Source organism: Bos indicus x Bos taurus, chromosome 7 (assembly GCF_003369695.1).
Source record: "Bos indicus x Bos taurus breed Angus x Brahman F1 hybrid chromosome 7, Bos_hybrid_MaternalHap_v2.0, whole genome shotgun sequence".
In the NCBI taxonomy this organism is placed as follows: Eukaryota; Metazoa; Chordata; class Mammalia; order Artiodactyla; family Bovidae; genus Bos; species Bos indicus x Bos taurus.
In genome coordinates this window covers 48,364,864-48,378,659 of record NC_040082.1, presented here as the reverse complement: position 1 = coordinate 48,378,659, position 13,796 = coordinate 48,364,864, and the positions used below count along the sequence as shown (strand labels likewise).

General features: G+C 48.2%; 1 protein-coding gene across 1 annotated transcript in view; it reads right to left on the bottom strand.

The window, feature by feature from the left end:
• Positions 1 to 11,208: 11,208 nt before the first annotated feature.
• Positions 11,209 to 13,796, bottom strand: part of CCDC69 (coiled-coil domain containing 69) — a 35,441-nt gene continuing 32,853 nt past the window's right edge. The window contains exon 9 of the mRNA XM_027545916.1: positions 11,209 to 13,495. Within this exon, the coding sequence (XP_027401717.1) occupies positions 13,318 to 13,495 (178 nt within the window). The 3' untranslated portion in view covers positions 11,209 to 13,317. The remainder of the gene's footprint in view (positions 13,496 to 13,796) is intronic.

The window sequence follows — 13,796 nt, the reverse complement described above, 5'->3', positions numbered from 1 at the left end:
TCTTGCTTCCTGTCCTGGTGTCTGCTCATCTGAGTCACGTCAGGTATGGACGACTTCTTCCATCTCAGCAGATCTTTTTCCTCCCCAGTCCTCTTGAGGACTCCCTGCCCCAACCTTGCCTCTTCTTTCCCAGGAGTGTCTCTTGACAGCACTGGAGTGATGCTGGAACAGAGCACACAGCCCAGCTCCTCCCTCACTGTCTGTGGCCCACTCTCTGTGCTGGGTCCTGTCACCTCTTTGAGCTCAGCTTCCTTATTTCATAGTGACAAGGACGGACTGTGTGCATTATCTCCCATGTCTCTTCCAGACCCAACAAGCCTATCTGGTCTGAAAGTCAGAAACTATGAAGTCTAGTAGTCTGGGGTTCACCTGTGGTTCAGTGTGTGGAACTCTGAAATCTGACAGAATAAAACCTGGCTCCTATGATCACTGATAAGATTTAACAAAACCAAGACTCAGTTTATTTGTGAGTAGAGTGGGTATAACAGTTAATCATAGAATTATAGAGTAGTTTCAATGATTAATTTATATAATGCATATAAACATCTTTCTTTAGTGCTTAGCTTTCTTTATAGTCCAACTCTCACATCCATACATGACTTCTGGAAAAACCAAAGCTTTAACTAGACAGACCTTTGCTGGTAAAGAAATGTCTCTGCTTTTAAATATGCTGTCTAGGTTGGTCATATAAAGATGCTGAGCACCGAAGAATTGATGCTTTTGAACTGTGGCGTTGGAGAAGACTTAAGAGTCCCTTGGACAGCAAGGAGATCCAACCAGTCCATCCTAAAGGAAATAAGTTCTGAATATTTATTGGAAGGACTGATGCTGAAGCTGAAACTCCAATACCTTGGCCATCTGATGTGAAGAGCTGACTCCTTGGGAAAGACCCTGATGCTGGGAATGATTGAAGGCAGGAGGAGAAGGGGATGACAGAGGATGAGATGGTTGGATGGCATCACTGACTCAATGGATATGAGCTTGAGTAAGCTCTGGGAGTTGGTGATGGACAGGGAAGCATGGTGTGCTGCAGTCCATGGGTCACAAGAGTCGGACACGACTGAGCGACTGAACTGAACTGAACTGAACTGATATAAACATCTGGCCTGGAGCCTCACACACAAACACTCAATAAGTGGTAGCACTATTAATTTAAAGGAACTTGATTATACTTGATCATACCAAGATTATGTAAATCTAAGCATCTAGAAGTGTTTATTTCTAGATTCTATGACTCTGTTAGTTGCTCAGTCATGTCCAGCTCTTTGTGACACCATGGACTATAGCCTGCCAGGCTCCTCTGTCCATGGGATTCTCTAGGCAAGAACACTGGAGTGGGTAGCCATTCCCTTCTCCAGGGGATCTTCCCAACCCAGGGGTTGAACCTGGGTTTCCTGCATTGCAGGCAGATTCTTTACCATCTGAGCCACCAAGGAAGCCCCTCTCTAAGAATCTCTGATTTTTCTCACAAAGATCAACAGTTGTAGGGCTCCATCAGGCATACAGCCTGAAGGATTTCTGACAGTCAGTAAATGCTCAGGGGAGGCTCAGTCCCCAGGGAGACGTTCTTCTATCTCTCTGCTTCTAACCATCCCAGGAAGAGGCTGGGGCCGTAACAATCTCTGCGAGATTTCAGCTGTGGCTGAAATAGGATTTAGAGAGCTTGCATCACCCCAGATGTCCTCTCCCAGATGTGTCTGGTCATTGGCACCAGGTATTCCCATGTGGTGCTATCAGATGCTCTTTAGAGAGCCTCAGATGGAAGGGAAGGGCAGGCACCCTCTTGATAATAAGGCAGCAGTTTAAGAAAGGGTTAATTGTTGAGACTGGAGGGTTTATTTGAAGGGGAAGGAGTTGGAGGATGGGGATACTGGAGGTGATGTGGTCATACATTTAGAGCATGGGCACTGAGAATGATCCTTGAGAGCTCATCCAGACCAGAAATTTAAAAATGATGCCTGAAGGAATCCATTCTATCGCCTTACTGCCTACTTTGGGGTCAGGACAAGAGACGAGGAGAGTAATGTTTGAAAAGCTGGTTGGGTGAGTCTACAGCCCCCTCAATTCTTCAACCAGAAGGATCCCACCCCCCTTTTTTTTCTCAACATGTCTAGAGAGGGTTCTGTTATCCAGAGTGTGTCTATTCATTGGTTTGTTTTTTAAAATGGAAAATCTTGGTTTTCCAACCTCTTCATTTTATAAGTACAAAAACGGAGGTCCAGAGACAACAAGATGAGGAATAAAGAGGTAGCATCTAAGAATCTCCATCCTGGGAGGTCCGGCCTCTGCTAGTGAAGTGTTTGCAGCCACCCTGTAATCAGGGCTTGCTCTGGGTACTGGCTGAATCCAGCCAGGACAACCCTAGCACTGGGAGCTGCTCTATCCCAGTCAGTGGTCACATTTTAACTCCAGACCAAATAGGGTTTCAGACCCAAGTCCCAGAGATACCCCCAGCTGGTTGCTCTGATAAGATCTTCTCAATTGGGGCAATCAAAGAACCAGCCAGTGTTCCTGGCCCCTCTTTTATCCTGCTCACTGATTGGTTGATTCACTGAAGGCTCCTATCCATAGAGGTTTGCCTATTAAAACATTAGCTTTAGTTTTAAAAAATATACTATGGCCTCCCAAAGATGTCCACATCTTCATCCCCAGAACCTTATATAGCAGAGGCATTAAGCTCACAGATAGAGTTAAGGTTGCTGGTCAACTGACTTAAAATAAGGATAGTGTGCTGGGTTATTCATTCAGGTGGGCCCAATGTAATCACAAGGATCCTTAAACATGGAAGAAATGAAACTTTGGGTTAAATCCGGTTCACCTACCTTCACTAATCCAGGTCATCGTAAAACTTGCATGTCCCCCAAGCATCATGAAGCCTAAAGGATAAGATGTTTGCCCAAGTTATTTTCTAGGACTTGGAATCAGCCATGTCTAGTTTGAGCTGAGCTGGTGAAGATTGGGTGGACCACAGACCTTTCAACTGGGCAATCGCTAGTGACCTTTGGACATCAGAGGGTGGAAAACGCCATGTTTAGAACATGTGGCCTAGTTACGCCTGTACAGAATAATACTTACTGAACCTTTTCCGAATCACCTTTCCCCATGCCTCAGACCAAGCTGCTTCTTTATTTTTCATCCTGTAGACACTCCGAGCCCCTTGCCTTTGGGATGTGAATTTGAGACTTGGTCTTCCTGTTCTCAAACTCCAGTGGCGTCACAGTGCTTGACCGTCTATTCACTGAAAAAAACAAACTTGGTCTGTAACAAAGGGACTCACAGGAGAGGATCAGAGAGGTGGCACCACGATGAAGACTTGGTCCAACGAGGCTGGCTTTGAAGACAGAGAAAAGGGGAACGTAAGCCAAGGAATATGGGCAGCCTCTAGAAATCGGAAAAGACAAACATCTTCCACGAGGCCCTGCTGACACCTGAGTTTTAGCCCCATGAGAACCATTTCAGGCTTTTGACCTCCAGAACTATAAGATAATAAATTTACGTCATTCTAAGCCACTGAGTTTGTTACAGCACCAGTAGGAAATGAATAAATTATTCATGATAACTCTTTATTGAACTTCTGTCATATTTCAGGCACTGTGTTAAGTGTTTCACATTTATTACTTAATACATATAATAGTTCTATAAAGCAGGGGTTCTTGTTCCCATTTTCTAAATTTAGAAAATGGGACTCAGGGAAATTTAGTGACTTGGCCAAGGTCACACAGCTAGTGTGTAGCAGAGCAAAGATTCAAAGGCTAACACCTCTAGCTCTAAACGCCATGTACCATCAGCTTGTCCAGGCTCACCTCTGCTTATCTGGAGTGGCTTAGAGAGTACCTCCTCAGGGAATCTTTGTTTTCAGATGCCAGACCTCAGTGTCTAGGCCAGGGGTCCCCAGCCTCTGGTCCCCAGTACCTCCTGTCGGATCAGTAACAGCATTAGCTTAAAGTGCACTATAAATGTAACGTGCGTGAATCACCCTGAAACCACCCCCACCACTTCCCAGTCTGTGAAAAAATCATCTTCCACGAAACCGGTCCACTAGGCCAAAAAGGCTGGGGAGCACAGTTCCAGGCCGCCTCTTCAGTATTTTGAGTCCAACTGTTCTCTCAGAGGCTTAGTTTCTTGTAAAAAGAGGGTCATGATGCTCATTGGGTGCTCTTCTGGGCTATGGCAAGATTTAAACCAGAATGTGGGTGGTAAAATTCTCTGAACTGTTAAGTGTTCTCCATGTAAGTAATTCAGAATAAACCTCTTCAAAGTACCAAGACTTTCCCAAACCATTGCAACATCCTTTCCCTCCAAGGCTAGGAGGGGCTCCCAGGATACTTAACCCACCAGGGACACCAGGGAGACCTTTTATACAGTAGTGAAATAACAGAAAAAAATATACACCGGTCCTCAGTTCCTGACACCAGTTCCTAAAAACCCTCGGAATTTCCCAAGTGATAGGTGCACTGGAAGCGTCTTAAAATGTTTGGTCTTTGATCCCAGTTCCCAACAGAGTTCCTAGAGCTCTTTGGATTTCCCAGGTGACAGGAGTGTCTTTTGTTCTAACGAGGTGACTCTTGTGGGCTCCTGGATAAGGGCTGGTCACCAGAAAGAGCAAACCATGGTTAGAAGCTTGGAACTTTCAGCTCTACCCGTGTCCTCTGGGAAGGAGAGAGGGGCTGGAGACTGAGTTGATGGAGGATGTCTACATGAAGAAGCCTCCACAAAAAATTTTAAATTGAAGTATGGTTGATTTACAATGTTGTCTTAGTTTCAGGTGTACAGCAAAGCGAATCTGTTATACAAATACATATATCCACTCTTTTTCAGACTCTTTTCCCATATAGGTCATCACAGAGTATTAAGTAGAGTTCCTCGTGCTGTAAGTAGATCCTCAATAGTTATCTCTTTTTATCTAGTAGTGTGTGTGTGTCAATCCCAATCTTCCAATTTATCCTCCCCAACCCCCAGTAACAACAAGTTTATTTTCTGTATCTGTAACTTTATTTCAGTTTTATAGATAAGTTCATTTGTAGCCTTTATTTTAGATTCCACATATAAGCAATATCATATGATATTTGTCTTTATCTGACTTAGTTCACCTAGTGTGATAATCTCCAGATCCATCCATGTTGTACAAATGGCATTATTTCATTCCTTTTATTGACTGAGTAATATTCCACTGCCTCTCACATCTTCTATATCCATTGCTCTGTCCATGGCCACTTAGGTGCTTCCACATCTTGGCTATTGAAATATTGCTGCTAAGAATGTTGAGGGCACATGTATCTTCTTGGATTAGAATTTTGTCTAAATGTATGCTCAAGAGTGGGATTGCTGGATCATATGGTAGCTCTATTTTTAGTTTTTTTTTAAGGAACCTCCATACTGTTTTCCATAGTGGCTGCACCAATTTACCTTCCCACCAACACTGTAGAAGGGTTCTCTTTTATCCACACCCTCTCCAGCATTCGTTTGTAGACTTTTTGATGATGGCCTTTCTGACTGGTGTGAGGTGATTTCTCATCATAGATTTGATTTGCATTTTGCTGATAATTAATGATGTTGAGCATCTTTTCATGTGCTCTTTGGCCATTTTTATGTCTTCTTTGGAGAAATGTCTGTTTACATCTTCTGCCCATTTTTTGATTTTTTAAAAAAATATAATTATAACATTATTGAGCTGCATGAGCTGTTTGTAAATTTTGGAGATTAATCCCTTGTTGGTCCCATTGTTTGCAAATATTTTTCTCCCATCTTGTGGGTTGTCTTTGAATTTTGTTTATGGTTTCCTTTGCTGTGCAAAAGCTTTTGAGTTTAATTAGGTCCGGTTTGTTTGTTTTTGCTTTTCTGTTACTCTAGGAGACAGATCAAAAAAGATCTTGCTGTGATTTATCTCAAAGAGCGTTCTGCCTATGTTTTCCTCTAAGAGTTTTTTATAGTTTTGGTCTTATATTTAGGTCTGTAATCCATTCGAGTTTATTTTTGTGTATGGTGTTAGAGAATGTCCTAATTTCATCCTTTTACAAGTAGCTGTCCAGTGCAACCAGCAGCACTTACTGATGTGACTATCTTTTCTTCATTGTATAATCTTACCTCCTTTGTCATGGATTAATTGACCATAGGTGCGTAGGCTTCTTTTGAGGCTTTATATCCTCCAAGGGCTTTTTTCTAGTTCCAGAGAGCTGGGGCTACTCTCTAGTTTCTGTGTGCACGTGGTAATTCCACCAGCAGCGTATCTGCTCGAGGCAGCAAATACTGCCTGTAGGGAGAAATGTGGCAGTGGTAAGGCCAAGAAGAATGACCTGTCGGTGCTTGGATGCCAGGCTGGAGACATCCTTCTGTCAAGGACTCCATCACAGGGAAGGCAGGAATAAAGGCAAAATTGGTCCCACAGTGTTGCCCCTTTGAGTCCAGGGGAAAATTGGGCAGAGGCTGGGAAATAAAAACAGTTCAGATTTGTCCTCTCTCGATTGAGTCTCTTAAAATAAGATTTCCTGGGACTCTGCCTCTTTTGGCAGATGGAGGTATTCAGAGGGCATTTGCTGGCCTGAACAAAGGGACACAAGCAAGAAGCCAAGAAGGGCAAAGGGATTTGTGAAATTCCGTTTGCAAAGTGTGGGCAAGGTCAATGATGGTGGTGGGGAGGGGAGTGGTAGATGGACCAATTAGAAGCTGTACTTGAGGCCAGTGGGATAGGAGAGCTGGTCAAACTGTGGGTGGGGAGAATTCCCTGGCCATCCAGTGGTTAGGACACCGTGCGTGTTGGGTTCATCTCTGGCCAGGAAATTAATATCTTGCAAGCCATGGTGGGTAGGGCCAGAGACCAATACAAATCCCGACAGCTTGACTGGGGACGAGGGGAAGACTGAGTGGGTGGAGTGATAAAAGCTGGGGAAGGGGACTGTCAGCTGAACAAATGCTGCTCACTAGGTGTCTCAGCTCTTGCCCATCTCCTGCCCACCCAAGCTAGCACCCCAGAATGAAGCCAGCACAGTCAGTTCAGCTGAGAGACTCCGTGGGTGCAGACACAGGGAAATACAGCTGCTGGGCTCTGCACTGCCAGGACAGCACGAATGCAGAAGGAGAGGACCACCAGGGAAAGACCTGCATCTTCACAAGGGCCCTGGAGTCAGGGTCTCCAAGAACCTCAACTCAGAAAGTCCTTCACACCTGCCTTAAGTATCTCTTCTTAGACCCACCTGTAAACTGAGGGAGCTGCACTAGCGGTTCTCTAAGATCCTTCTTGTGACATTCTGGGATTTATGGTTAGTTCTACATGGAACGGGGGAGTCAGGGTCCACCTTTGTCCAACAGAGGAAAGAGATGACTCTTCTAGACTCAACGGTGTCTCTCCCTTACTCAATTCCAACCGTAACAGTAACGATGATCCAGTTTAGAAGATCTTGACCATGACTATCAGCATCACTTGGGAGGCTGTTAAAAACAGATTCTTAGACCCCCCCTGCCATTAAGTCTGGACAGATTCTAGAAGCCTAACAAGTCCTATAGGTGATTTCAATCTTCAGGAAGATTTGATAAGCAGTGTGTCTCAACTATAGCTGCACAGTAGGGTCACCTGGGGAGTTTTCTTTTTAATATTTTTTATTGATTTATTATTTTGCTGTGCCAGGTCCTAGTTGCGGCACACAGGATCTTCTGTCTTCATTGCTGCATGTGAACTCTTAGTTACAGCATGCGGGATCTAGTTCCCTGAACAGAGATCGAACCTGGGCTCCTGCATTGGAAGCATGGAGTCTTAGCCACTGGATCACTAGGGAAGTCCCCAACTGGGGAACTTTAAAACTACTGGCACTAAATCCTCACCTCAAGCCATGTTCCAATGGGTTTGGTCTGGAGGTGGGGCCCAGGAATTGGTTATCTTACAAGCACCTCAGTGACTCTACTGTGCAGCCGAAGTTAAGAAATCTATGCATTTGTCTACCTCAGCTGCTTCACCCAATACAGAAGGCTTTTAACAGATGTGGCTATTTAAATCCAAATTAACTAAAAGCTTAAAATCCTGTTCCCAAGTTGCACTAGCTACATTTGAAGAGCCCTATAGCTACATGTGACTGCTGCTGCTAAGTCACTTCAGTCGTGTCCGACTCTGTGCAACCCCATAGACGGCAGCCCACCAGGCTCCCCAGTCCCTGGGATTCTCCAGGCAAGAACACTGGAGTGGGTTGCCATTTCCTTCTCCAATGGATGAAAGTGAAAAGTCAAAGTGAAGTCACTCAGTCGTGTCCGACTCTTAGGGACCCCATGGACTGCAGCCTACCAGGTTCCTCTGTCCATGGGATTTTCCAGGCAAGAGTACTGGAGTGGGGTGCCATTGCCTTCTCCGCTACATGTGACTAGTGGTTACATATTCAGCAACACAGATGCCAGTGCAGAAAGTTCTATTGGTAGCACTGCTCTAGAAAACTGGTCCCCAGATATTCAGAATTCCTACTCACTGCACCATGATGTACCAAAGAATCTGATTTGAGATTGTGTTGCTCAGAGTACCATGAAAGAGTTTGACGAATGTTTGCCTCCCACAGGCCTGGCGTCTCATATCCAGTATCTCATTTGCTTCTTATCAGCTCTGCAAAATAGGCCAGAGTAGGATTATTGCTTCCACTTGATAAACAACCAAGGCTCACAGGAAGAAAGGGATTTGTTTAAGGTCCCACAGCTAGCAGGTGGCAAGGTTAGGAATCAAATCAGAAACCTGGACTTCTAGTTCAGTACTTCCAGTGATGTTTTTCACAAAGGGCCCTTTAGAGACCAACTGGTATGAACACCGTCATTGTATAAACGAAGACACTAAGATCAGAAAGGGAGGGAGACTGCAGATGCACAGCAAACTGATGACAAACCGAAACTGGTAAACTGGTTTTTAGTCTTCAGTGCAGGACCCCATATAAGAGAGCAAGGAGCATGGAGAATGGGGATGGGGAGGAAAAGTGGGATTTCAGGTCCCCACCAGGGACCTCCTGCTTGTAGGTAGTGGTAGAACATCAGGAAGCTAGAAGTCAGGCAAGCTCATTCTCTCCTTCCAGACCCAGAGGAGTTCTTCGTCCTCAGGGAGGATTATATGAGATGGCACAGCTGTACAGCTATCGGCCAGTTCTGCTTCCCTGTCAGATGAGCAACCCCCTGGCCTAGGGGACACTACATTCAGTTCCCCACTTTAGAGGTGGCAGTGGATGGGACCAATGTCTCCCTCTTTTAAAGTTTCATTTTCATAATTTTTAATTGAAGTATAGTTAGTATATGATATGTTAAAAGCGTACAACATAGTGAATCAAAACTTTTACATATTGTACTCCATTTACAGCTATTATAAGACCATGTGATGCTGTTAGAGCAGGTGCCACAGCGGCCACTGCTGCCCCACCTGGACCACACACACTCCAGGCCCCCGGGTCGCCTCTGCATCCCTAGACGCTCTGTTCCCAGATCCTGGCTGTCCTAGACCCAGTGCCAGGCTGTGGTGTGGACTGAGTGGGGCCGGGCATTCGCTCAGATCGGGTGAGGTGGTTGTTGCTAGGGCAGACCTCTCTGCCCTGTCTATTGACAGGTCAGCACCCATGTACTCCTCATGAGTGGAGTCTAGGCTCTGCCAGCATTTCTGTCAGTCCCACTGGTTCTCCAGGCAGCCACAAGGGCTTGTCCCTTCTGTGTGGGACCCTAGGACTGGAACGTCCAGTCTGTGGCTCCACCCGCTCACTCCCCAGGATGAGTGTCCACTCGTGTGATCAGATTTCCTTCTCAGTCCCCTCCCAGGGTCACAGGTGCTCACCCAGTGCTTTTCTTCCCGTCCTACCTGATTCTGTGGGAATCTTTTCGTAGCCTTGGTTACACAGGAACTCTTCCAGTTTCCAGATAGAATTCTGAGAGGCTTATTGTACACGTAGATGTGTTTTTGGTGTGTTTGTGGGGGGAGGTGAGCTCTATGTCCTCATACCCAGCTATTTTGTTCAGGCTCCAACTCAGATCTTTATTCCAACCATTCTAACAATCAGTTCAACATGTGTGTACCCATGTCTCTCCCCTTCTCTCCATGGCAGACCCTTCTTTCTCCCCTAAACCCGCCATCCGAGCTTCAGCGATCTTGGTACAGAAGAGTGCGACAAAACCCATTCCAGGAAGTACCGAGTTACCTTATGTCTCTCCTCCACTGGGGAGGAGCCCTCAGCTTCTCTCCAGGGACCTGAACAGCTTATCTTTGTCCACAGACACCTGGCCTTTCAGGTGCTCTGATACTGACGTGTGACGGTGGCCACGTCACTATTCTCTCACTGTGCCTCTTACCTGCCCACCATGCCCCATGCAGAGACAGCACATGGGGCAGCTGATAGACAGTAAAATTTTGTCCCTGCAGCTGGGCCCACCCCCTGATGTCAGCGCCAGGCCCACAGCGATACACGATGTGCTAGGAGAGCCAGGTGGGATGCAGGGAGCACCCTCTGTGTGGAAAAGACCTAGGCCAGGGATGCTGCCATTGATACCTGCCAGGCCAGGAACCCCAGGGTGTGGGGACAGCTACCACCCATGTCCTTGTGTCCCCCTGCACCCTGACCTCTGGCATCCAGGTGTAGAGCAGCAGGTAGAAGCAGGGGTAGGTAACTGTGTGAACCTTGGTGGTTTTGATGCCAAGGCTGCTACTGCTGCTAAGTCGCTTCAGTCGTATCAGACTGTGTGTGACCCATAGACAGCAGCCCACCAGGCTTCCCGTCCCTGGGATTCTCCAGGCAAGAACACTGGAGTGGGTTGCCATTTCCTTCTCCAATGGATGAAAGTGAAAAGTGAAAGTGAATTCGCTCAGTCGTGTCCGACTCTTAGCGACCCCATGGACTGCAGCCTACCAGGCTCCTCCGTCCATGGGATTTTCTAGGAGGTGCCCCTAAAAAGCAGAAAGAACCTTCACCATCACCCTTACACTCTGCCAGCCCATCAGTGCTTTCACCTCTTGTTTCAGCCTCAGGGCCTCACTCCAAGCCTTGGCCTATTCTGACAGGCAGCATTTGAGCCAGCCTTTACTCCAGCCTCAGCCCCAACACCAAGCCTGGGTAAGGCCAGGGCCCATGGGATGCCAGTTCCTGAGAAGTCCAGAACTGCTGGTGAGTCCCTCAGCTCCCAAGACTTACTCAGCAAGGAATGCTGCCCCCAGCAGAGGCTTTGTGTAAAGACCCACTTCCTCTCTCTCCCAGGAAAGCAAGGCCAGATGAATGCAGTATCACGTGTTCTTTTTATTTTCCATAGCTTGCCTGCCCCAGGGTGAAGGTATGACCACAGCTCACCTCTTCACAGCCACCACAGGCTACACGAGGGAAACCCCACCTCCCTCAACCTGCCCCTTCTCCAGCCTGGCCCGACCCTTCTCAATTAGAACAATGTTTTCTAATTTGCATTCTGCAGCCTGAAGAGCTCAGGTTGGGGGAGAAACTTGGTTAAAGATGTTTAAGAGACGCTGGATTCTTGGCTCCTTCTTTGTGAATTTGCAATGCACATTAGCATATTAAAGGATCTGAAAAGTCCTGCAGTTTGCAGAGCTGTGTAACTTGAGTGAACCTGTGTGGTTAGTTGCTCAGTCATGTCTGACTATTTGCGACCCCATGGACTCTAGCCTGGCAGGCTCCTCTCTATGGGATTCTCCAGCCAAGAATACTGGTGTGGGTTGCCATGCCCTCCTCCAGGGGATCTTCCCAGCCCAAGGATTAAACCCAGGTCTCCTGCATTGTGGGTGGATTCTTAGCTGTCTGAGCCAACAGCAGAGCTGTGTAACTTGAGTGAACTTAGAGTTTCCCAAATTACTTGGCCACCCCTTCTTTTATCGGTTGTGACCATTCACATCCAGAGCTGTCCCCAAGGCTCCTGGATAATGTGTTTGCACAGGTTTGGAGAAGCAGAGTTACATCTGAATACCTAGAAGGAGAAATGGATGAAGCCCAGATGGAGGGGAATGAAGAAAGCGGTCTGGGTTGATGCAGGAAACCTCTGTTCCCATGAGTCGACCTTTCCTACACGCTGGCCCCTGGGGGCTGGGAACCTCAGGCAAGGCCCACTGGATCTTGTGATCTCAGTGTGCCCTCTGCTAAAGCTTGGAAAGAAGCTGCTTGGAGGATCTTTCACAGAAGGGGAGTGAGGTGTATGTGAAGGCATTTAATCAAAATGCTGATACAGAGACGGGATTGTTACTGTCTCCAGATGACCCAGTGCTTCCTGAGAAGAATCTTGAATCCACAGATGGTCAGGCTTGGACAGGCCTGCCGAGGTTAGTTCCTCCAGCCATCCCTCTGCACTGATGGGGAGGCTGAGGGCCAGGATCTACAGGCCTGGGGTCGGGGTGCTAGAAGGGACTGAGTGGACAGCAGGACTGAGAGACTGGTCAGGGTGGGGCAAACAGAGCAAGGAGAAAGACCACGTCTCATACCTGACCTCCTAGACTTCAGGGAGGAAGACAAAGTACGCTCAGATGACAGATGAGCCCCAGTCCTGGCTCTGGGTCCCTCTCCCCGCCTCGGTTTCCTCATCTGCATGGGTATGAGGTTCCAGCTCTGGCTGTTGAGGGTACTTAGATCCACTAGGGGGCACCCGAGTCCTGATGGTGCTGAGGCTGCGGGAGCAGGAAGGTGCCAAGTGAACCCTGCCTGGTCCAGGAGGAGGAGCTCTGGCCTTAGCCCTTGGATGGACCAGACTCTGGGCCTGGGGCCGGTGGCGTGCCCGATGCTCTGCCCAGGGGGCAAGGGACTCCAGTGCCTCCCCACTTTGATTTCACAGCGTGCGGTCTCCACCCTTCCCTGCTGACCCCCCAGCCCCTAGTCTGACCTTCAGACAAGTCTAGAATGGAACAGTGAGTGACTCAAGGGCGGTCTGTTCAGTTGCCCTAACTGGTTTACAGGCTGAGGAAAGGCCAGGCGGGGTGAGGTGGCTGGGGCAAGTTAGGTCACTGAGGAGCTGGCAGCAAAGCTGACAAGTTAGGACCAGGGGTGTGTTCCCTCTTGGTCGGATGCCCAGTGTGGCACGGTTGCCCCTGGGGAAAGCCTCAGTACTCCCTGACCTGAACAGAGAGAAGGGTCGGGGTGGGGCGGGGAACAAAAGGATTCCTCTCGCTTGTCCTCTGCACCGGCTCGAGGGAGGGCGCTGCTCGGGGCCTAAGCAGCCCCCAGGTGATTCTGTGTGGCCCAAGCCCCCAGGGCCTGCTGGGCACACACCCTGGCTCCCCGTGTCACTCCTGCCCTAATCCCCTTCTGGGAAAAGGACAAGAGGCCCCTGCTGCCTTCTCTACTAGGTCCTGGAGAGGAAGCTGTGACCGCAGGCATCTTAGAGGCCCAGGCCCTATGTGGCCAGGAAGGAGACCTCAGTGGGGGTGACAGAGGCCAGAGGGAAGGCAGGGGCAGCGTCAGCCCCGAGGACCCGGTACAGCAGCTCCTCCTTCTCCTGCTGGAGCTGCCGCCGTGATTGCGACTCCTTCTCCAGGGCCTCACGGGCAAGAAGCAGGTCCTCCGAGAGCTGCCTGTGGACACAAAGCCGGCGCTGCCTGAGGGGACCACCTCTCAGGGCCTCCAGCAACTGCAAAGACCAGCCCATTCCTCCAGAAAGCCTGCCCGGTGGCCCCACTTGAAAAGGCAACTCCAGCTGTTGACCAAGGTGGCCCTCAGCTTTGGGTTCAGATCTGCTCCACCTCTAAGAAGTGTAATTCTGCCCCAGGTATTCACTCTGGGCAAACTTGCAAAATGGGAATGCTAACAGGACCGGCTCTCAGAGTCAGTATAATGATCAGGATTAGATGAGATAATATGTTGTCAACAAATTAC